Below are 25,054 nucleotides of genomic sequence, written 5' to 3'. Positions count from 1 at the left end.
ACCGTAGGGACTGTAGCCTGACAGGCTCCTCTGTCCATGGGGGCTCTCCAAGCAAGAATACTGGAGTGGGTTGCCATTTCCTTCTCCAGGGGATCTTCCCAGCCCAGAGATCCAACGTGGGTCTCCTGCTTGGCAGGCGGATTCTTTACCACTGAGCCACCAGGAAGCTGCGTAGTCCAGTTATGGATTCCCACGAAACCCAGAGCAAATCCTGACTTTTGGTGCTTTCTAGCTACATAATCTCAGGCAAGATACTCAAATTCCTCAAACTTCAATTTCTTCATTTGTAGATGGGAATGTTAAGGTATCTTTATCTGAGATCATTATGAGAACTTGATGAGATAAAGCATGTGGAATGCTTGCTATACCGCCTGGCACAGAACAGAGCTGAAGTGGGGTGATGATCATCATTGGTATAGACTAATTAATAGTGAGCAGCGTTGTTAATCAGATCCCCCAGGAGGCTGTGATCAGACTAAGGTGCCCATGTGATCCCTGCATTTGCTTTGTGTGATACCATCTCACTGAGTCTGGGTGGGATGTGTGCCTGCCTTCAACTGAAACAATGCAGCAAAAGTGATGGGATGTTTCCACCATGATTGCATTTCTTTGTATAAGACTGTCTTGCCAGAAGATTTAGTCTAGGCTCCTTCTCTCCATTGCTGACATTGAGGGAGCAAGCTGCCATGAATCCTATACCCAGAAAGAAATTCTGCCAGTGACATGAGTGAGCTCTGAGGTGAACTCTGCCCCAGCTGAGTATTGAGAGAGTTCAGAGCATTCAGTTCTGACAACACCTTGACTGCAAAACTTGCACAAGACCCACCTAAGCCATGCCTTGGATCCTGATGCATAGGAGAGAATAAATGTGTGTTATTTGAAGCCAGTAAGTTTAGGGTGATTTGTTAGACAGCAATAGAAAACTAATACAGACACACTTTTGCCTTCTCTATCAAATTGGTATTGGGTTCCTTTTATCAGCTCTTCCCTTTCCACCAATATTTTTAAAATTTCACCGAATTATGACCATGTATAATGAGCCTTCTTTTATTCAACTAGTTCTAGTATCACCATTAGTAATTACTCAACAGATGATGCTTTGTTTATGTCTGGCGAACACAAGCACCATTTATATTTTACATTTTAATCATAGTTCTATAATATTTAGAGCTGGTAAAACTTATGAAAGCCACAGAATAGACATTTATATACAGACTTACTCTCCCACCATCTGGTAAAAAGCCTCAAACATGAATCACCTGCCAAGGTGTGTAACACAGAAAGCACAGCACAAACATTTCCTTGTTCTTAATTTTTCTTGCATAAATCTCATCTTGATAAAAGGTATGAGCCTGGCAAGTTTGATCTTTTTTTTCCCCATGTTCTTTACTGGGTCCTAGTATCTGAACTGGGAAGACATTTCCAGTGAAGAGAACAGAGAGTAACTTTTAAATATATTTACTGCAAGAATGCAAGAGAGAGAGAGTCAACTAATGGTGCTTTGATGTAACTATCAGGGATAAAACCAGCCATCAAAACTATTACATAGGATTGTCTTGATCATAAGTAAGCCAAAAGGAAGCTGAATCAATCTCTGACGCAGCAGACAAAAAGTGTCCCATGCTTCTCTTATCATCCTCTGCACAAGCTGCTCTGTCATTGAGACTTAAATTTTAATAAAAACCTTCCTGGGCATCTTTTAAAATTCAAGACTGGGGTACGGTCCAGCTTTCAGTTAAAAGCACTCACAATTTCTTTTTTCTAAAAAAAAGTTCTCACCAAGAAAGACTATTAATAATGGTTGGTGTTACATCATCCTACTCTTTTCTTTAATGCAAAAAACAAACAAACAAAAAAAACACCACTTGCTCAAAAGAAGAAACCTTAAGCAACAATAACAAAAAAAGGATTTTAAAAAGTTTTAATTCACCAGAATTCACTACTAAAAATTATAATACTGTCTTTCTGGTTTTTTCTATCACATATTTCTTACTTTTATAATCAGAAGGAAAATATTTCAAATAAAGTTTTCACCAAAGTAAAAATTGAAAATTTCTGTCCCTGTAACATCTTCTGTGAGAAAAGAACACTGGTGGCCTTGTCTTGGCTCTGGGCTAGGCTGTTCATTTGACCTTGGGTAAGCAAGTTAACCTCTCTGGGTTGCCTGTCAAATGTGGAAGTAGACTATCTCAAGTACAAAGGGTCTTTCCTCCTTACTCGAACAGTCTAAGATTATGAGACATGAGTTTTCAAAACTTGCCATAGGTCATTCTAGACTGATTGTCATCAGCCTGATTTTTAATCTCTCTGAATTCCCACACAAAAATAGAGAACCTACACATCAAAGATAAATGCTTGGAGGTATGGTATCCTCTGAACAATGAAACAGAAGCAGGTAGGGACAAACCAATAGCATCCACAAGACCTGAATGGTGCCTGTGTGGGCAGAAGCAGAGAGAAGAAACAACACTGACGGATGTGAGAACTGGAAACCCCCAAAATAACCAGTGAGTATGAGGGTGAAAGAGGACAGTGAGAAGGGTGGCTTGAAACTCAGCATTAGAAAAACTAAGATCATGGAATACAGTCCCATCACTTTACGGCAAACAGATGGGGGAAAAGTGGAAGCAGTGACAAATTTTATTTTCTTGGGCTCCAAAATCACTGCGGGCAGTGACTGCAGCCACGGAATTTAAAGATGCTTGTTCTTTAGAAGAAAAGCTATGACAAACCTAGACAGTGTATTAAAAAGCAGAGACATCACTTTGCTGACAAACATCCATATAGTCAAAATTATGGCTTTTCCGGTAGTCCTGTATGGATGTACAAGTAACCGGGGGCGGCGGACGAGAGGGGCCAGGCCGGGCCGGGGGCCGGGGGCAGCGGCCGAGAGGGGCTAGGCCGGGCCGGGACCCAGGGGCCGGGGGCGGCGGCCGAGAGGGAAAACTAGCTCATCTGATCACACGGACCACAGCCTTGTCTATCTCAATGAAACTAAGCCATGCCGTGTGGGGCCACCCAAGACGGATGGGTCATGGTGGAGAGGTCTGACAGATTGTGGTCCACTGGAGAAGGGCATGGCAAACCACTTCAGTATTCTTGCCTTGAGAACCCCATGAACAGTATGAAAAGGCAAAAAGATAGGACACTGAAAGATGAACTACCCAGGTCAGTAGGTGCCCAATATACTAATGGAGATCAGTGGAGAAATAACTCCAGAAAGAATGATGGGATGGAGCCAAAGCAAAAACGATACACAACTGTAGATGTGACTGGTGACAGACGCAAAGTCCGATGCTGTAAAGAGCAATATTGCATAGGAACCTGGAATGTTAGGTCCATGAATCAAGGCAAATTGGAAGTGGTCAAACAGGAGATGGCAAGAGTGAACGTCGACATTTTAGGAATCAGCGAACTAAGATGGACTGGAATGAGTGAATTTAACTCAGATGACCATTATATCTACTACTGTGGGCAAGAATCCCTTAGAAGAAATGGAGTAGCCATCATGGTCAACAAAAGAGTCCAAAATGCAGTACTTGGATGCAATCTCAAAAACAACAGAATGATCTCTGTTCGTTTCCAAGGCAAACCATTCAATATCACGGTAATCCAAGTCTATGCCCCAACCAGTAATGCCGAAGAAGCTGAAGTTGAACGATTCTATGAAGACCTACAAGACCTTTTAGAACTAACACCCAAAAAAGATGTCCTTTTCATTATAGGGGACTGGAATGCAAAAGTAGGAAGTCAAGAAACACCTGGCGTAACAGGAAAATTTGGCCTTGGAGTACAGAATGAAGCAGGGCAAAGGCTAATAGAGTTTTGCCAAGAGAACGCACTGGTAATAGCTAACACCCTATTCCAACAACACAAGAGAAGACTCTACACATGGACCTCACCAGATGGTCAACACCGAAATCAGATTGATTATATTCTTTGCAGCCAAAGATGGAGAAGCTCTATACAGTCAGCAAAAACAAGACCGGGAGCAGACTGTGGCTCAGATCATGAACTGCTTATTGCCAAATTCAGACTTAAATTGAAGAAAGTAGGGAAAACCACTAGACCATTCAGGTATGACCTAGATCAAATCCCTTATGAGTATACCGTGGAAGTGACAAATAGGTTTAAGGGTCTAGACCTGATAGACAGAGTGCCTGATGAACTATGGACAGAGGTTCGTGACATTGTACAGCAGACAGGGATCAAGAAAATCCCCATGGAAAAGAAATGCAAAAAAGCAAAATGGCTGTCTGAGGAGGCCTTACAGATAGCTTGGAAGAGAAGAGAAGTGAAAAGCAAAGGAGAAAAGGAAAGATATTCCCATCTGAATGCAGAGTTCCAAAGAATAGCAAGGAGAGATAAGAAAGCCTTCCTCAGCGGATCAGTGAAAAGAAATAGAGGAAAACAACAGATTGGGAAAGACTAGAGATCTCTTCAAGAAAATTAGAGATACCATGGTAACATTTCATGCAAAGATGGGCTCGATAAAGGACAGAAATGGTATGGACCTAACAGAAGCAGAAGATATTAAGAAGAGGTGGCAAGAATACACAGAAGAACTGTACAAAAAAGATCTTCACGACCCAGATAATCACGATGGTGTGATCACTCACCTAGAGCCAGACATCCTGGAATGTGAAGTCAAGTGGGCCTTAGAAAGCATCACTACGAACAAAGCTAGTGGAGGTGATGGAATTCCAGTTGAGTTATTTCAAATCCTCAAAGGTGATGCTGTGAAAGTGCTGCACTCGATATGCCAGCAAATTTGGAAAACTCAGCAGTGGCCACAGGACTGGAAGAGGTCAGTCTTCGTTCCAATCCCAAAGAAAGGCAATGCCAAAGAATGCTCAAACTACCGCACAATTGCACTCATCTCACATGTTAGTAAAGTAATGCTCAAAATTCTGAAGCCAGGCTTCAGCAATACGTGAACCGTGAACTTCCAGATGTTCAAGCTGGTTTTAGAAAAGGCAGAGGAACCAGAGATCAAATTGCCAATATCCGCTGGATCATTGAAAAAGCAAGAGAGTTTCAGAAAAACATCTATTTCTGCTTTATTGACTATGCCAAAGGCTTTGACTGTGTGGATCACAATAAACTGTGGAAAATTCTGAAAGAGATGGGAATACCAGACCATCTGACCTGTCTCTTGAGAAACCTGTATGCAGGTCAGGAAGCAACAGTTAGAACTGGACATGGAACAACAGACTGGTTCCAAATAGGCAAAGGAGTACGTCAAGGCTGTATATTGTCACCCTGCTTATTTAACTTATATACAGAGTACATCATGAGAAACGCTGGGCTGGAAGAAACACAAGCTGGAATCAAGATTGCTGGGAGAAATATCAATAACCTCAGATATGCGGATGACACCACCCTTATGGCAGAAAGTGAAGAAGAACTGAAGAGCCTCTTGATGAAGGTGGAAGAGGAGAGTGAAAAAGTTGGCTTAAACCTCAACGTTCAGAAAACTAAGATCGTGGCATCTGGTCCCATCACTTCATGGGAAATAGATGGGGAAACAGTGGAAACAGTGTCAGACTTTATTTTTGGGGGCTCCAAAATCACTGCTGATGGTGATTGCAGCCATGAAATTAAAAGACGCTTACTCCTTGGAAGGAAGGTTATGGCCAACCTAGATAGCATATTTAAATGCAGAGACATTACTTTGCCAACAAAAGTCCGTCTAGTCAAGGCTATAGTTTTTCCAATGGTTATGTATGGATGTGAGAGTTGGACGGTGAAGAAAGCTGAGCGCCGAAGAATTGATGCTTTTGAACTGTGGTGTTGGAAAAGACTCTTGAGCGTCCCTTGGACTGCAAGGAGATCCAATCAATCCATCCTAAAAGAGATCAATCCTGGGTGTTCATTGGAAGGTCTGATGTTGAAGCTGAAACTCCAATACTTTGGGCACCTCATGCAAAGGGTTGACTCATTGGAAAAGACCCTAATGCTGGGTAGGATAGGGGGCGGGAGAAGAAGGGGACGACAGAGGATGAGATGGTTGGATGGCATCACCGACTTGATGGACATGGGTTTGGGTAGACTCCGGGAGTTGGTGATGGACAGAGAGGCCTGGCATGCTGCAATTCATGGGGTCGCAAAGAGTCGGACACGACTGAGCGACTGAACTGAACTGAACTGAACTGTATGGATGTGAGAGTTGGAGCATTAACAAAGCTGAGCACCAAAGAATTGATGTTTTAGAATTGTGGTGCTGGAGAAGACTCTTGAGAGTTCCTTGGACTGCAATGGGATCAAATTAGTCAACTCTAAAGTAAATCAATCCTGAATACTCATTAAGGACTGACGCTAAAGCTGAAGTTTGAATACTTTGGCCATCTGATGCAAATAGTCGACTCATTGGAAAAGACCCTGATGCCAGGAAAGATCGAAGGCAAAAGGAGAAGGGGGCGACAGAATGAGATGTTTGGATGGCATCACTGACTCAATGGACATGAATCTGAGCAAACTCCAGGAGATAGTGGAGGACAGGGATGCATGGTGTGCTGCAGTTCACTGCCAAGAGTTAGACATGACTGAGCAACTGAACAACAACAAATACACCAGGAAGTGAGGGGGGCCAAGTGGCAGGGGTTTGCCTGAGCCCAGAGGGAGTGAGCAAGGGACCCACAGTAAGAGCTGAAAAGCCGAAAGCACTATTCCCTACGGACTTTTCAGACTGGTCCCAGGATTCCCTGCCAGGAGGAGAAACAGCTGGGAGTAGGATCAAAATTGAACAGGATGGCAGGATAGAGAAAAAGGAAAGAACAGAACTAGAAAGAAGCGGGAGAGGGGATAGAGCTAGGTAGTGTCAGAAAGCAGAATGACCTGTGAAGATGAGGAAACAACAGAAGACTAACCTCTACAAACTTAAAAAGGCCATTTTCAACTCTGCCTCTTAAAAGTTAATAAAAAGCTATTTATCACATAAAAATGAAAAACAGAACAGTACCGAGAGCAAATTCTACATCAAGTTATTAGAAAGAAGAAAGGAAAAAAAGAGCAAAATAATATCTCTATAAACCATGAAAGCATGCCACAAAATAGAGAACCTCTTCTGTCACAAAAAGTCTCAAACAATAGACTACCATCTCAAAATTAGCCAAAAGACTTCAAAAAGATGAAATGACATAGAACACGGAAGAATGTAATTCAAAATTAGAAAAATTCAGAAAGAAGGTAATAAAGTACGCACAAGAAATGAAATAAAAATGCAGGAAAAAAAAACTATGCCAGAAGGCAGAAAGGAGGGAATAAATACATCATACAAGGCCTAAGAAAAACAGAAGATGGAGACTGAGATACAGAGAATTTGAGACACTGAGGTACTGAAGACAGGCAAAGAAGATCGAAGACATAAACAGTAAACACCCTTGAATAAAGAAAAAGGCAAGGGAACAAAATATCCAATATTATAATTTAAAAAAGGCTCTGAAATTAAAGAAAGATTTCAAAATATAAGCAAGAGAAAACACAGAAAATGTGAGAATACAAAACCAGAATGACTGAAAATAAGAGTTCCTCTAGTAAAATTACCAGAAGGGAGGGAGGAACGGAGGGAAAAAGGGGGAAAGAAAGAAAAAGAGAGAACGAAAGAGAAAGAAATGCTATCAATGTCTACAGTAAGTAACAGTCTTTTGAGGGAAACAGAGGTGAATTGCTGGGAAACTTTGAGAGCAACACTCTTTGTCAAAAGAGAACAAAGAAACATACTCAGGTAAAGAAAAGATGAGTCAAGGGTTTTATATCCAGGAGGAATGCCTTTCAATTATAGAGGGCAGAGATAAATCATTATTAAAAAGCAAGAAGCTGGTGAAGATAATTCCTGTGAGTCCTCCCTGAGGAGCTCTACTAGAAAGCAAGCTTCAGGCATTAAACAAACAGAAGGATGTTGACATTAAGACCATCGTAAACATTAAATGTATAATTTACTTGTAGAAGACTAAATGAGGACTAAGAGGAGAAACAGTGAAAGATGTAACCAGCATATAGTCAGAAGGTGTGGATGTAGTGCGATTGCAAAAAACTGTGGGAATGATGAAAGCATAATGCAAAAGGCTTTTCAGTAACTATATTTGTTATGGCAATATGATTATTATTATTTTGAGACTGTATATAATACAGAATAAAGTAAACCAGTAATTATGGAATATTCTTGTCCAATCATCCTCTGTAAACTTAAAAACTAAGATTATTTTTTGTTTATGTATTTTTGGCTGCACATGGGATCTTAGATCCCCAACCACCATACCCCCTGCAGCGGGAGCACAGAGTCTTAACCAGTGGACCACCAGGGAAGTCTCTCGAACTAACATTTTGAGCGTGAAAGAAAGGAGATACAAATAAAGTACAGAATCGAAGTAGAAGAACCCTGTGATTTGAATTTAAATTGGAGAGATTAATATGAGCATCTAAGGTATTTTATCTTAAAATTTATAAATACTTATATAGATAAATAATTCCCTGGCTATGTTTATAAAAGAAGCCTGAAAACAAGGACCAGTCTGGAAGCAGTAGGCACCCTTAGCACCCAGACTGCAGTCTTGAAATACCATTTTCTACAAAGAAAAACCAGGTCTATTTGCAGAATGCTTAATTCCAGGTTTGGGGGGAGAAATGTACTAGATAATCCTGGAATCATTACTAGGCTAGTGTCAAAAGATTCAGGAGCCACGTGAAGAGGTTCTTACTGGCCAAGGAGTAAACTTTGAGTTTCTACAAGGAAAATAATTACAAAGGACAGATCCAAATATGCTTAAACCCCTAAGTTCATATATATATTTTTTTTAATAATTGGGCACTTTCAGAAGATCATGGGTCATCAATTCATTATCTTGAAAAATGTTAAATGAAAAGAATGAAGTATTGATTCTACTTTTCCTTTATGAACTATACCACTGTTTGAATAAATCATAGATGATGGGAAATGTCTCTATAAAAGTATTCCAATTAATAACTGATAAAGAAATGGCAGAAATAAAATACTATGATTTTGTAAAGTCCTGATGCACCAGTGAACTTTGGCACTGAGTGTCAATATAGCTGCTAACATCTCTAAAGACAAAACAACCAGATATTGGGTTGGCCAGAAAGTTTGTTTGGGGTTTTCCCTAATGTGGAAAACACCCGAACGGACTTTTTGGCCAACCTGCTATGATGTGCTCCCCAGCGGAAAAACAAATGCCTTTTACAGTCTCGCCAAAGGGACTGACCATTGATCTGACTGAGTCTCAGGGATCCAGGGCCATTTTGCAGGAAATAAAGAGGACAGAGGAAGACAGTGAACTGCGCCATGGGTGAGCAATCAGCAACATCTGGACTGTGGGAAACTCTGTAGGTCAGACGGCCAGCTTTTAACAGATTAAGTGTAAAGCCAATAAAGAATGAAGGGAAAACCTGTGGACTGAGAGGTTCAAAGTAAACACGTAGTTTTCAAATGGGCAAGACAAAACTGCACTGTCTAGGGACATACAAACTCCTGCGACAGACTGTCACGAAGCAGGAAACACGACTGTAAGCGTCATGGTAGTGGTCACCCTGGGGGCAGGGAAAGTGGGTTGGGATGATGCAGAAGGATGGACTCCTGGGATGACCAGCAGGTTTTAACTCGTTACCTGGACAGTGGTTATGAAGATGTTCAATCATTAAGCAATATTTGTATTGTGGGGATTTCTATATCTGTTTTATCTTAAACAATAAAAAAAAAAAAACCAACAACAAAGAGACCCTTTCCAGACCCCTCACCTGTGCCTTGGCCAACTTCTTTTCCAGAAGGTCCCGTTCCCGCTCCGTTTGCTGCAGACGTTTATTAAGCTCCACTATATCTCCCTTGAGTGACGCCAGGGCTGCCAAGTGGAGCTGCAGTGACAGGAGGAAAGGAGCACAAGGTTAGACCCTTCGGCAGAAACTCACTTCTGTCCCTTCATTCCCTGTAATTAGTGTGATCACAAAGAAAAGGTGTCATCTGCAACCAGACACCTTGGGTGATATTAATCTCAGGGGACAATGGACAGAAATCAGGAGTCTAACCGCCAAGCTGGGTTATCTGGTCACCCTGAATGTAACAGGGAGGACACTGTTAAGTGTGGGCAGTAGAACCTAATTCGGGATGGTCTAATTAAACAGGGAGCAAAGCTGCTCGTCCTACGGGCTTTCCCCGAATTACTCAGCAAGGACGAGATTAAGCGCGGGTGTGGACTGCCTGATTCTCAAGAAGCAAGGCAAAGGCAGGATCAAATTAACTTTTACCTTTGGGAAAATATGCAAGTTGAATGGAGCAATTCAATTTTTTTCAAATTCAATCACTGATATTGCCATGTGTCCAGACAGCCCAAGGGGCTGAGTAGTAAGAAAAAAATGCGAGAGCTCATTGTTTCCGATGCTTTCCTCCTCAGGTTGACCCATTAACTTTCTGGCCAGGCCCCCTCCTTCCTCATTGCCCCCAGACAGTCTGGAAGACTAGATGATGCTTCTGGCCTCTCAGAGCACAACCAGAGCTCTGATAAATCATGTTATGGCGAGAGAAACTGAGAATCCCTTGCCGTACCTTTGTTTCCCAGCCAACCCTCTCAGAATAAGCAGAGTGAGAAAGAAAGTTCCTCAGCAGATGAGCGAGTGCACCATGCACTTCCAGGATCTCAACCTGCTCCGCTTTCAGGTTGTGCCCATTGAGCTTGGGATGCACACACGCTCACCACACACATGCCTGCTGCGGCTGTGCAGGCAGCCGGCTGGGCTCTCATTAACATCTGTTCAACCACGCTCCCAGCAGCACCTTCCCACCTTCCCTGCCCTGAGGCACTGCTTCTCTGTCTTCACTGTTGATCCTGGGTGGAGCTCAACAGATGTGACACTTGGGTCAGTGAGGACTATCAGAGCATACACTCCCTCTTTATAGGAATTTTGTAGCTTCTGCCAGGAGGCTCTAAAGTCCAGAGTGAGTAGATATATGTGACCTTACAAGATGGACACTGCAGCAGTATACAACTCCACTTCAAAGATCTTAATTTCAGGTTTAGAAAGAGGCTTTTTTCTGCAGCCTGTCTCTGTACACTATGTGGGGGCTTGGGAGGCTTGGGGGAGAGTGCATAGCTGAGAAGGAGATGCAGGGCAGAGCTAGGGTTTCATAGCAGTTGTTTGTGAGATGACCACAACCGTGAATGCGACTTCACTTAATTGCATGGGGGCTGCAAACCAACAGATCAATAAAAGAGTTGAAATCAAGAATCCTTGAAATTTAAAAAAGGAAATGTCAGGCCATCTGGCGGTTATTTGTCTTCTCATGCAGGGCTAAGGCTGCTCAGAAAAGGTCACTTTAGGTTTCAGACACAGGGTTTGTGTGATGAATTCTCAGCACAGATACCACAGTGTCCCCATTGTACAATTTTTGGGAGGCATTTTGGCTCCCAGTGTGGGGAGAGGGACGCAAATTCACTCCCTTGCATAGCTAGGTTCCCCCTTCTGTGTTTGAACGGTCAATATGAGAATGTTCCTTCTGCGACAGACACTGTGGTCTGTCACGCAATTATTTGCTGTCTTGGGAGAAGACTCACCTCCTCACCTTTGACAAGCAGGATGAAATACATGAAGAGCTCATGTGTTCTTTAAGAAATAAGGGAGTGGAAACAAGAATCCCAACTATGTGAGCCTAGACAGACCTCCTCTCTCGTCTATCTCCCCTCTTACTTCTGGGCCAAAGGGCTGCTCACAGGAATTGTGGGGGAGTTTCAGGGGGGAAAAGCTGACAGAGGAGACTATATAGGCCACAGAGACCTTACGAACTGGGCCCAGATGGGGAGACCAACAGAGATGTTATCTCCACCACAGTACAGGGGCAGAGGAGGTTCAGTGGGACGCGGCTGAGGAGGTGAGTCACGGACTTAGAGACAATAACACCAGCTTTCCAAATGGCCAGAGGATCCATCAGATGTGCTTGTGGAAAGAGTCTCTTCACTTCCCTGGTTGGAAAATGCCTATCCGTGAAATGAGACTAGATCAGTGGTTCTTAACTTGAAGATTCCTCAAGAATCTCATGAATGGGATAGGCCTTTCTTCTAGAGAGGAGTCTAAACTTGGTGTTTATGCACGTGTTCCCCTCATTAACACAATGATGCACTCTGAAGTCTACTGATGAACTCCAAACTAAGAACCATCTGGACTGGATGCTAGCTCTGTGATCCCACCTGTTTTGCAGACAGTGTCATGTGTCATGACCACAGACGTCTGAGTGGGGCAGGCCCTTGGCACATGACGTCTCCCACATCTGTAGGTGAGGATCTGAAACCCAGAGACTGACTTGCTGACCTCAAGTCTCATGGAGAACTTAGCACGAGAACCGAGGCCACGGGTGCCCTTTCCTCACTTCACAGTGTTGTACGTGACAGTAATGTTCAGTTTAATTTGAATTAATACTTTACTTACAGTATTTCTCCTCAATGTTATGTGGCAGCCTGAATGGGAGGGGAGTCTGCAGGGTAATAGACAGCTGTCTATGTATGGCTGAGTCCCTTTGCTGTTCACCTGAAGCTATTACTGCTGCTGCTGCTGCTAAGTCTTGTCTGACTCTGTGCGACCCCATGGACAGCAGCGCAGCAGGCTCCTCTGTCCACAGGATTCTCCAGGCAAGAACACTGGAGTGGGTTGCCATTTCCTTCTCTGAAACTATCACACTATTGTTAATTGGCTATACCCCAATACAAAATAAAAAGCTTTTTAAAAAAGATATTTTGAGAAAAAAACTCAGATGAATATATAACAGAAAAATAAACTAGAAAGATGGCATTCTAACTCTTTGGTGGAAGCCTCTTGGTGGTTTCAAACCCTTTTGGGATAATTTTTAATATATTTTTGTTTTTCTTTTTTAGGAGAAAGAGGCTTCTGTGTTGAAGAAACAAGAGTTGTGATAGCGTCTTCTGCAGGTGAAGGTTGTAGCATAAAAACCATAGAGGTTTTCTATTTTCCTTCCCTGCTGCATTTTCTCTCCCTGTCCACCAGCAATTCTGATAGAAGGCAAAACTTAAATCAGGTAGAATAGACACACATTGCTTACTGTCACTACATGTTTAGCAGAAGCTAACTACAAAGGCTGGGAGGTGCAGTGGGGAAAAAAGTTTGCCCACAAGTTGCAAGATGAGTTGCTAAGGATCAGGCTGACCAACCCCTCTCTCACCCCCATGACTGAGTATGGGCCAAGTTCCATTCCCAGCGTAAGAGAGCAAGAAAATATATGATGTTTGGAGTCTGCTAGTCTCTTCCCCAACACACCTTTCTCTTAATGTTCAGGAACAAGATCCTGCTTTTTGATTGGTCACACTCCTGACCAGTTAAAATATCCCAGTTCACAGGCTCCTTCGCAGTTGGAGCTACGTGTAGCCACGGGACAAAGTTCTAGCTAAGGAGACAGAAGCCGAGGTATATGGGAGTTCTCGGAAAATCTTTTTGAGGGAGGTCATGTTTTTCTCTTCCTCCAGCTTTGTTGCTTGGTATGTTAACATGACGGATGGAGCTCCAGCAGCCATCTTGTTTCAGAAAGATGAGGTGCACACTCTAGGCAGTGGAAGGTGCCTGAATCCCTAACAACTGTGTAGACCCTACCAGCTCGGAATTGCCTAAGTCCAGACTTCATAACACAATAGCAAGAACAGAACCTCTGCTGAATAGACCACTATTATGTGGAGATATTCTTGAAAATGAAGTGGATTAATTTACAAAGAACCAGATAAACTTGGGTTCACATCTCATTTGTTACTTGTTGAATTGTCTTTGAACAGCTGATGAAATGACCAGCACAGCATGTGAAGCCAAGTGACCAGCAGTGTCTGGAACCAAGTAAGCACTCGACAAACATGCACGTCCTCTTTCCCTGCCACCTTCTAAGTCACCAAATTTCAAGTCAACAACCTTCTCAGACTAAGCTTCCCTCTAGGTAGTGAGAGGTACGTTCATACGAGGAAGTAACACAGTCCTGTCTTGGAGGCACACTTCCTGGTGGTTAACAGCACAGGAACGAGAGGCCGCAGCTGGTTTGTGGATTCTGCTGAAATCCCAAGGCTTAAAGAGCTGACTCTCATGCCTCTTAATTCTCTGTGAAATTTTAACCCAAGGCCTTTCAGCAGTATTGCAATGGGACCATGACACTTCCTTATACAATTTTGGGTCTAGCATGTGAAGGTTACAAATCCACACATACTTCATATTTCTGGAGATAAAAGATTCTGATTCCCTAACCTGTTTTGAGCCCAGCTTCACATTCATTTACAGTGTGTATCCAAATGAAAGTAAACCACCTGGAAATCTGGCTTCAAGACAACTGTCAAAATGGTTGTTATTTTTGGATGAGACATTACTTGACTAACACTTCACAGTTCAGCTGGCGGTAAAGACAAGCTTGCGTAGCCTCTGACAGATAAGGTGTCCAGCTGCTGGGCACTAACCGGGGAGCGTGCAGCGCCTTGGTGCTGCTCCTGGGCTCCGGGGCGAGATGTGCTGCCCGTTAGCCTTTAGCCAGGAGACAAAGGGCTTCCCACTTCCTAAGACGCCCTTTTAAGCCAGCAACACAGTGACTCTAATGAGCCCCCAGGAGCCTCGCTGTGTGTTCATGGTTATACGGTGCTTCTTCATCTTGCTACGACTGGCAATAAAAACAACAGAACACATGCTGGCTCTTTCCTGATCACTTGGCACCCTCCTATGCATTACCTGACCGGGTCTCCATCACAGCCCACCACTGGCCTACAAGGAGGCTATGATTCCCTATGTGCTAGGAACAAGTATTTTTCCCAAGGACCACAGTGGGTGAAAGGGTCCCAGAATGGGGATCGAGGCTGTCAAACTCCAGGTCAACATTTTATCCATCTTTCTGGGACCTGGGTCTGCTCTTTTATGACACTGCCGTCAAAGGGACCAAAGGCTTCCACAGTTTCACCTGAAACAGAGCGATGAGTTCACCTCCAATTTCCATCCAAAGACCTTGGAGCAGTAAGGGTGACACGGCCGGGCTGGCCCTCCCCCACTGCGTGGGCAGGTCAGCTCACTGTCCTGTCCTTGGTCTGCCGACATAACACGCTCCTGTAAGCCATTCACCACCGGGGAATCTATTTCCTTCCCACCAGTGATGACGGGAACATCCATCCTGGCCTTCTAACTGGGCCAGATGCCCTCCAGCTACAAGGTATTTACAAGTTTTGCTCATGTGCAACTGATGACAGTGGGTAGAGCCAACCTCTTAGAGTTAGTGAACTGCTCTCTTCCTTAAAGGGGAAGAAGTAAGGGCAACTGACCTTTACTGAACACATATTCCTTTCTAAAAGAAACAGACTTAAAAAAATTTATTTAAAATTAACAATAGTTAACCCACTATATGCTGAACACATATTTTTGACAGGTTCTACACTAAGTCACTAAGTGATTTCTGCATTTTACCTAATAAAAGTCACTTCACAACCCCAATGCCAAGCTCTGGGAATATTTTAAGAAACCTAGGCAATGTGATAGTAGTAAGTCATAACATTAATAGTTATCATTTGCTGAATGTTTATTGGGTACCAGGCACTTGGGCTAAGCACAGTTCCTGTGGTATCTCATTTAAGCCTCGCCGCAGTGCTATGAGATAGGTATTGTTACCTCCTCCTGACACATGAGGAACCCAGGCACACAGCAGACACAGGAAATCAGCCCAAGGGCAAGAGACGGAGAAACAAGAAGAGACGATAACACAGGCACTCCACGCTCTAACTCTCTGCTGTGCTCCTTGCTGGCGCTTCCAGCTCAACACGCCACTACTCTCCTGGTTTGCAGGATCCACACGTGTGTACGTGTGTGGGTGGGAGGGCAGGTGTGCACATTGGCAGGAGGGGGTCATGCGGAGAAGCAGGGCAGGCGGAGGTGGCAGGGCAAGCTCTCTAGCAACAGTGATGAAGCTCGGGGCTGGCAGTCAGCTCAACTCAGTGTGAATTTGGGGTCTCTAACTTCAGGTGCTTTTCATCCTTTGGTCTGTATCAGAGGGCCCTGCCCTGAGTTCTGTGCTTGGGGCTTTGCACACTTTATTTGCCCAATGGTCCCAGAACGGATTTGCTGAAGCTGCTGCCCAAGGAAGCTTCATTATATACAGAACCAATCAGTAACAATCTTTTCCCCAGAAGTTGAAAGAGCACTCAGAATCACACACAACCTTATGGCTGGCAAGGGAATTCAAGAATGTCTAGTTCAATTCCTTCATTGTAAAGACATTAAACAGAGTCAGAGAAACAAGTTTCGTCAAATTGAGATTTCCTCATTCCCTCTCCGGAAGCTTCCTGCCCTCTCATATGGCAATCCAGGAGCTCGTGGGTAAACATCTACATCCCAGCCCTGTCCTTGAAAATAGCAGGAGATGTCTGTACATGAGAAGGCAGCCTCATTCAGCCTCCTCTGCGAGACTCCCCACACCCCACACAATCTAATTCAGATACAGAGAGAAAATTCCTCGCGAAAGGGGAGCGTTCCCTGACAGATGGACACAATCGGGCCTGTTCAGTGGCTTCCAGGACTGGAGGATGCCTATTTACTGCCAGAATTCCAGCTAGGGGCACCTGCTGTGTAATATTTCAAGAAAGAATGCTCATAGCCTTGAAGCTTAAAACTCATTAAACACCATCTGCAAGATTTCCCTGCTGCATGCTCATCACTTTTTTGCTGTCCTAGAGCAACTCAGAGACCACCAGCTTTTTGTTTTTCATTTTACCTGATTTCATTGGTCAGTGATCCCTGGGTTACTTTATAAATCTACACTGAAATTCGGTTGTTGAAAACAGCACGCTGTCCCCTTCAACATGGTAGCACTAAATACCATCTGATAGAAAAACTGATCACCTTCAGGAGTACCTGATGTAGGTGACGATGCCAAGTCACAAAGCAGGAACCAAGTACTAACTGTGAATACAGCCACATCATCATTCCTGGGATCCACCTAAGGCAAGTCCTCCCTTGCTTCCAGTCAATGGCTGGGGGAGACAGCTATCAAGGAGAGAAGGTATCCAAGACTGACCCTCTCAACTTTGAAGATAACCCTCAATCCCATTCTATCTGTAAAACTATGCTCCTCTAAAAATAAGTCACACTGAATTTGCAGATTGCCGTGGGTAGTATCCTCATTTTACCAGGATTAATTCTTCCCATCCATGAGTGCAGTGTAATTTCTCCATCTGCTTAGTCTTCGATTTTCTGTCATCAGTGCCTTACAGTTTTCTGAATACAGGTCTTTTACCTCCATAGGTACGTTTATTCCCAGGTATTTTATTCTTTTTGATGTGATGGTAAATGGGATTATTCCTTCAATTTCTCTTTCTTGCAGTTCGTTGTTAGTACATAGAAAAACAGATTTTTGTATATTAATCGTGTATCCTGCAACTTCACTGAATTCATTGATAAGCTCAAGTAGTTTTCTCGTGGCATCTTTAGCATTAGCTATGTATAGTATCATGTTATCTACGGTGACAGTTTTACTTCTTCCCTTCCAGTTTGGATTTCTTTTCTTTCTTCTTCTTCTCTGATTGCTATTGTTAGGATGTCCAAAACTATGTTGAATAAAAGTCAAGGGTGGGTATCCTTGCCTTGTACCCGATCTTACAGAAAATGCTTTCAGCTTATCATCATTGAGTAGGATGTTAGCTGTGGGTCTGTCATATATGGGCTTCATTATATTGAATTACACTCCCTCTAATCCCACTTTCTGGAGAGTTTTTATCATAAATGATATTGAATTTTGTCCAAGACTTTTTCTGCTTCTACTGAAACCATCATATGGTTTTTATTCTTCAATTTGTTATTGCAATGTATCACATTGATTGATTTGCAGATATTTAAAAAATCCTTGCATACCAACTAGAGAAAATGTGTTTAAAATTTGTATGGAAACACAGAGGACCCTGAATAGCCAAAGCTATCTTGAGAAAGATGAAGAGAACTAAAGGAATCATGCTCCCTAACTTCAGGCTACACTACAGTGCTACAGTCATCAAAACAGTGTAGTACAGGCACAGAAAGAGACACACAGACCAATGGAGAAGAAGAGAGAGCCCAGAAATAAACGCACACACTTATGATCAATTAATCTATGACAAGGAGGCAAGAACATACAATGGAGAAAAGACAGTCCCTTCAACAAGCAGTGCTAGGAAAACTGAGCAGCTACATGTAAAAGAATGAAACTAGAAATTTCTTTAACACTATATACAACAACAAACTCAAAATGGATTAAAGACCTAAATGTATGACTGGAAACCACTAAAACTCCTAGAGAAAAACATAAGCAGAACACTCTTTGACATACATTTTAGCAATATATTTGATTTTTCCCTCTCCTAAAACAAAGGAAATAAAAGCAAAAATAAACAAGTGGGATCGAATTAAACTTAAAAACTTTTTCACAGTAAAGGAAACCATTGACGAAACAAAAAGACAACCTACGGAACGGGAGAAAACATTTGCCAGTGATATGCCCAATAAAGGGTTAATATTCAACATACACAAATGGCTTATACAACTCAACATCAAAAAAACAAACAACCTAATTTAAAAATGGGCAGAAGAATTGAACAGATATTTTTCCAAAGAACAATGCAGATGGCCAACAGGCACATGAAAAGATATTCAACATTGCTAAGCATCAGGGAAATGCAAATCCAAACCCCAATGAGAGATCATCTCACCCCTTTCATAAAGGCTATCATCAAAAAGAACACTGATGATGGCAAGGACATGGAGAAAAGGGAAGCCTCGTACACTGTGAGTGGTAATGTAAACTAGTGCAGCCATTGTGGAAAATCATACAAAAGTTTCTCAAAAAACTAAAATAGAACTACCAAAGGACATAGCACTTCCATTCCCGGGCATACATCTTAAAAAAAAAAAAAAAAAAAAAAAACTAGTTCAAAAAGATATATGTAATTCAATGTTTATAGTAGTATTATTTACAATGACCAAGATATGGAAGCAATCTAACTGTCTATCAACAGATGAATGGATAAAGAAGATATATATATATATATATGTCCTATCTTCTTTATCTATTTTTTATATATACACACACAATGGAATACTACTTAGTCATGAAAAAGAACAAAGTTTTGCCACTTGCCAACAATGTGGATGGACTTGGAGGGTATTATACTAAATCAAGTAAGTCAGACAGAGAAAGACACAAGTATATGACATACACAGAATCTAAAAAATAAAACAAACTAGTGAACAGAACAAAAAGAAGCTGACTCATAGACTCACAAATACGGAGAATATCTGTGATTATCACTGGGGAGAGGAAAAGGGGTAAGGGCAATATAGCAGTAGAGGATTAAGACATACAAACTATTAGGTATAACATAATCTATAAGGATATATTGTATAATACAGGGAATAAAGCCAATATTTTATAATAACTATAAATGGAGAACAACCTTTAAAAACTGTGAATCACTACACTGTATACCTTATATAACATTATGTATCAACTATACTTCAATACTATGTGGGTGCTCAATAAAAAAAAAATCACAATTTTTATTGAAAATAACATTAGCTATTATGTGGATGTGTTCTATTGCTATTCCTATATTTAAACCATGTGACATGTACTTTCTCAGTTATTCTTCATATAGCCTTTAGAATAAGTACTGTTGTTAACCCCAATTTAAAGAGTTAGGAATTGATGTTCAGAAGTTCAGTAACTTGTCAAACGAGTAAGTGGCACAGCTAGAATGAAAACCTGGTCTGTCTAACCCCAGACTCCATTCACAATCATCATGCCTCACGCTCTGCAACAGAATATCCTAGCACTCCTGAGATCCTTTCAGATGCTTTCATGAAACTGCTGAGAAGATAGGGTCTCAGAAAGGACTTTTTATTAGAGGGGAGAAAGCACATCTGCAAAATTAGAATGATGGAAAGGTATGAAAAGTTTCTTTAAAACGTCCAACATTTTTAGAAACAAAAGACCATTCAGCTGATATCAGACCCAGGAAAGAATCAGACAAAACTTAATCTCCAGCCATTTCCATACTATGAGGGAAAATTAAAGAGGGAAATATTGCAGTGTAGGTGAAAAAAGCTCTTAATTATGCTAACTAAATAGCATGTGGGAGGAAAAGTTACTTTAACTGAAAGATCTTAAAAAATCTAAACAGAATATTTTACATATATATATATGTATATACTTTAAAATTTATTATACAGTAGTTGCTAGTAAAAATAAGTCACAGCATTTTCCACTAATAAATTCTTACTTTTTTGTGGTGTTACTTTATTTTCAAGGGAAACCAAAATTACATGTAATACAAATTTGGAAAGAAACACAATCAAAATAAAGACACTGCAATAAACTGACAGCACCCACTTAAATTTCAAGGTGGGCTGCATTCTAATGACACGTTGTGAAGGAGATTGAGATGTAACAATTAAATCCTGCTAATCAGAGGACATGAATATTTCAGTATGTTCTAAATACTGATGTGCTCCCTGCGGCAGAAGCTCCCACAGAGAATTATATGAACAGGGGTAAAGGACTTCCCTGACAAGGTCTGCACTGTTCATAAATTTTTATATTGATCCAACTTAGTAGGTATTGAATTCCCCATTCTAAAGAAACCAAGTACCTTTAAATGGTGAAACACTCGATAAACTCAGCATATCAGGAAAAACCAAGGTATTTTTACAGCAATAGCTGAATGCTTTGGAAGTACCCTATTTTTTTTTAATTGGATTGAGGAAAATGTTTTTCCTTTGGGAAAACAACTGAGACGTGTGTGTGTGTGTGTGTGTATACACAGACACACATTTATATACACATACATATATTAACACACACATATTTACATATGGACTTTCTATGTATTCAAAACCCAAGGCACATGCTCCCAGTCTTTTTACTCGAGTACAGAAGACAGCCAAGATATCAACTATTGAGATAGTTCAGTACAATCATCTTCAAATGCGTTCCCAAAATTTGAGAGATATTTCCACATGCACTATTTCTTTTAAAGAAAAGTCATTTAAAACACTTGATGCCATAACAAGCTCCCATTTCAAGGAAAGCTCAGCTTCTCCTTCCTCAGCAGGGGCTGCTGACTGTTGGGCCATTTCACCACAAACTGCTGCATTGAATCCAAAGCACCAAGAAAAGGGAGAAGACGCATTTCAAATCAGCGCAGTGTTCTCTCCCATCAGGGGCCCTGCTGACTGCTTCAGAGAGCAGTATGTTCAGATAGAAGAAAAGGTCTGACTCTTTCCTCCCTTCCAAATCACCTAACCCAGTCGGTACTAGTCCCAACTAGGACTTGTTAACTGAAAAGGAAGAAAAGGAGAGAGGGAGAAAATGATGGGAAAAGTCAGTTCAGTGGTTAAGGACACAGGCCTTACAACAAAACAAAAACTCCAGACCTGAGTACTAGTTCAAGCTTGTTAAGCTGTTAACATTTCCCAAGACTTCGTTTACTTGTAAAACGGCAATGATAGCCAACCACACAAGAGTTGTAAAGATTAAATGAACGTTACTGAAGGCAACTCAGCTAACACAATGCTGCCTGGCAGAAAGTTGGCCACAACAACTATTGTCGTTTTGATTGTCATCGTGATCATGGCACGCTTTGCGCTTGCTAAAAAGTATCTGGGCAACTTTGGGCCTTGAAAGCATTGATGAGCTGCTCTCCTATCTGTTTACATAAACACAGGTTAAGCAAGCAGAATGACTCATCATCACCTTGAGACCCAGGTCACATTCCTCAGAGTAACCTACACTTTGCCTGCCTTCCAACATGTGCGACTGGATCAGCTGCTCCCTACATCCTGGTGGGGCCTGTGGTAAGCGGGCAAACACATTTACCCTCAATAGTCTAGAAAGTGGAGGCGCCTCACACCCAGTCTCTACCCCTGCCCGCCTGGCTCCTTACAGCACAAGGTAAGAGAGGGTCAAGACCCACGTGGGACATAAAGAGCGACCCCAAAGTGAACTTCCACAAAATGCATCTGAAGACACAGGAGCCCACTGTAAGCAAGGACATGCACAAAGATCTGTTCACGATGGGGAAAAAAATGGAAAAATAGTAGTTGAGTAAATTGTATGATATGCCTAATACACCGAATTCTTAACAAAATAGAGAAATACATGATTAGCCTGGTAATCTTAATTTCCCATATAGATGCTGAGTCAATTCATTTAACTTATTTTCCACTTGTCCCCACCAACCACCCAGAGCCGGTTTCCATTCTCCTCTGCTGCTCCTCTAGCCTTTCACTCCTCTTTATTTTTTATAATACTTACTACTACCTGACAATATATCACACGAATTTGTTATTAATTCATTTCCCCATGGCTATGGGTTCCAAGAAGGCAGGCATGTCACAGAACTTGGGCAATAGCCAATAGACAAGATGAGTTGTGCCTGGCCCACAGGAGAACATCACACAGATTTGTTGAATGGATACATTTAGAAAATACAGACAAAAAACCTTACATTATCTTTACCCTTACCACCTACAGATATGTCAGATATTTTTCTGTGTGTAAATAGAAATAGCTTATAAACACAGTGGAGGTGAAACAATGTTTAACATAGTACTCTCTTCTATACTTCAAACTCGCCAAATAACTCACGAAGTGGAAGGAACCCCACGTGGGGAGGCATTGTCTTTGAGTCTCCAGCACATGGCTGACGGATCCTAGTCACCTTTACTGCCTCGCATTCTCCACGGGCATCCAGGGTCAAATGTTTTCCATCACGTGATCTGAGTCTGAGGTGCTAAGACTGCGGACTTGGATGGCGCCCAGCACCAGATGGCTTGTAGCTGTGCCGCACAAACTGGGAACAAGGCTGGCAGCAGAGGGGAGTCGCGGCGAGCTCCCTGTACGAGCTCTGCCAGTGCCTAGCGTGGGGGGCAAGCCCCGAAGTACAGGAGAAGGGCAGGGAGAACTCTGGGGCCACATACACCCAGGAAGACCCGGCTCCTCCGAGTGAGCCATTAACCCACCCATGCGGGCGCGCCCCCCACCCTCCTGTCGGCGCCTGCCCAGCCAGCACCTGGGGAGCGTTTCACAACCCTTGTCAAATCAGGAGGGTGTCAGAGCCTCAGATGAAAGACGAGAAGCCAGCAAGTGTGCCCAGGACAAGAACAAAGCGCTGTGGTTTCTTAGTCCAGCCTGACGGGGTTCCAGCCCCTTTCTTGTAAGGGGCTCCGTGTCCCTCAGAGGCACCCCGCCTTCCCACTTGGCCTCGAGAAAGCACAACACAATGCGAATTCAAAAGGTGCCTCACAGCTCAGCATTATTTCAATAAACAAAGCCTCCCTTTCTTCCCCCTACCTACAAAGAACACATTTTATCACATACGCCTTGACAATTTTCTCTCGTACAAATTGATTTATTCCCCTCCCTGGCCCCCTCCATCTTGCAGGGTAACTGAAATGATTAAGTACAGCAGGGGGTGTGACAGAACTCATTGGCAGCAGCGGGCGAAGCTGAGGACACTGTGGGGTCCCCCGTAACACGTGGGCGCTCACCTTGACCCACGCTGCTGTCGTGGGCCTGCTGAACCACCCTTGGGAGAGGAGCAGCAGGAAGGATGAAGAGGAGCCCACGCTGGATGGCTGATGAAACAAATTCCTTTGGATGCAGATCTCATCAGTTGCTTCTGACTTTTGCTCCAAGTGGAAGGAGCTGCAAGTGGGAAGGCACCATCTCTGTCTCCAGCACACCCAGCACGTAGACGGAGGCAGGGAGAGACAAGCTGGATGCTCAGGGAGGTGGGCAGTCTCGGGGTGACCAAACAGCACACACCTCTTAGAAGGAAGGTGCTCTGTCAGCACACGTTTGATGTGGCATTGCTTCCTTCCCATCATTTAGGTTCATTTGCAAACTGAACTCTTCTGCTTGTAAGGGAGGAACCACAGAATTTTCCTAAGCTCGTGAAGTCCAACCTTAACCAGTAGCTCCAACACACCAAAGAAAAAGAGGTGACACCTAGTCCTTAGTTTCTTGCACTGTCCACCCTCTCCTCAACAGTCCCTTCCTCTTACCGCCCCTATTTGCTTCAGTCCTGTCTGACTCTTTGCCACTTTATGGACCATAGCCTGCCAGGCGCCTCTGTCCATGGGATTCTCCAGGCAAGAATACTGGAGTGGGTTGCCATGCCCTCCTCCAAGACATCTTCCTGACCCAGGGATCAAACCCAAGTCTCAGGTCTCCTGCACTGGCAGGAGGGTTCTTTACCACTAGCACCACCTGGGAGACCCATATACACATAGTACTAGAATGCAAACCAAAAATTCCCTAAAGCAGCCTAATTCTGTTTCCTGCAAGCAATAAAACAGTGTGCAGAAAAAATATTAAATATTTTTAAAGGCTGCTTAAGAATGACACATTTCTAACCTGCACAAAAACACCAATGCAAAGCTGAAATCCGGCAGTAACCAGAAATGGTGCAGTTTTAGCAACACAGAACCCACACTGACTCAAACTGCTAAAGCGAAGCGTCAACTGAAGAAGTCTACACTGTCGATCACCAGGCACGCAGCTGGAAGCAACGCTGAGCAAGCTTCTGCCTGATACACAGAGGCCATCTCCTCAGAGGCCCGAGTGACTTGCCCTCTTGTCAAAATTCTGAATGTGAGCGTGCGTGTTAATATACTTTAAGCACAAACGCCATTCTGAGATGAACAGACAGAATGACAAAACCCAAAGACTCTGTGAGACAGTCTTCCTATTGGTCTTAATCTAGGCCATCATTTTCAAAAAGCAAAAACTGAGCTTAGCTTTGAGCTCCCAGAAAAATATCACAAATGTGAAGCAGGATTATTTAGCGCTAAGGCAACATGGATGAAGGCAGATTAGCAGCAGCCAACAAGCAAATGACGAGCCGTTACCCTGAGGGCAGTCACCATGGACCCTGAGTTTACATTTCAGCTGGAGGGCTCAGGCTTGCTCTCAACACTTCTCCTGACAGTGGACTTTGTGTCTTCAAAGCTGTAGTGGTGGCTGTGGAATTTCTCTCTTGGAGAACCTTTCAAGTCAGGGGCCAGCCTC

General features: G+C 42.8%; 1 protein-coding gene across 3 annotated transcripts in view; it reads right to left on the bottom strand.

The window, feature by feature from the left end:
• The window catches only part of MCC (MCC regulator of Wnt signaling pathway), a 488,688-nt gene that overhangs the window by 113,478 nt on the left and 350,156 nt on the right, over positions 1-25,054 (bottom strand). For 2 of the 3 annotated variants that reach the window (XM_081505689.1, XM_081505690.1), the window contains one exon: positions 9,754-9,867. The exons of the other annotated variant lie outside the window; for it this stretch is intronic. In XM_081505689.1, the coding sequence (XP_081361815.1) occupies positions 9,754-9,867 (114 nt within the window). The remainder of the gene's footprint in view (positions 1-9,753; positions 9,868-25,054) is intronic. 3 annotated transcript variants of the gene reach the window in all.

This window comes from Giraffa tippelskirchi, chromosome 7 (assembly GCF_054371585.1).
Source record: "Giraffa tippelskirchi isolate mGirTip1 chromosome 7, T2T-mGirTip1v1.2.pri, whole genome shotgun sequence".
NCBI lineage: Eukaryota > Metazoa > Chordata > Mammalia > Artiodactyla > Giraffidae > Giraffa > Giraffa tippelskirchi.
The sequence above is the reverse complement of the archived record's forward strand: the minus strand, read 5'-3'. Positions and strand labels throughout refer to the sequence as shown.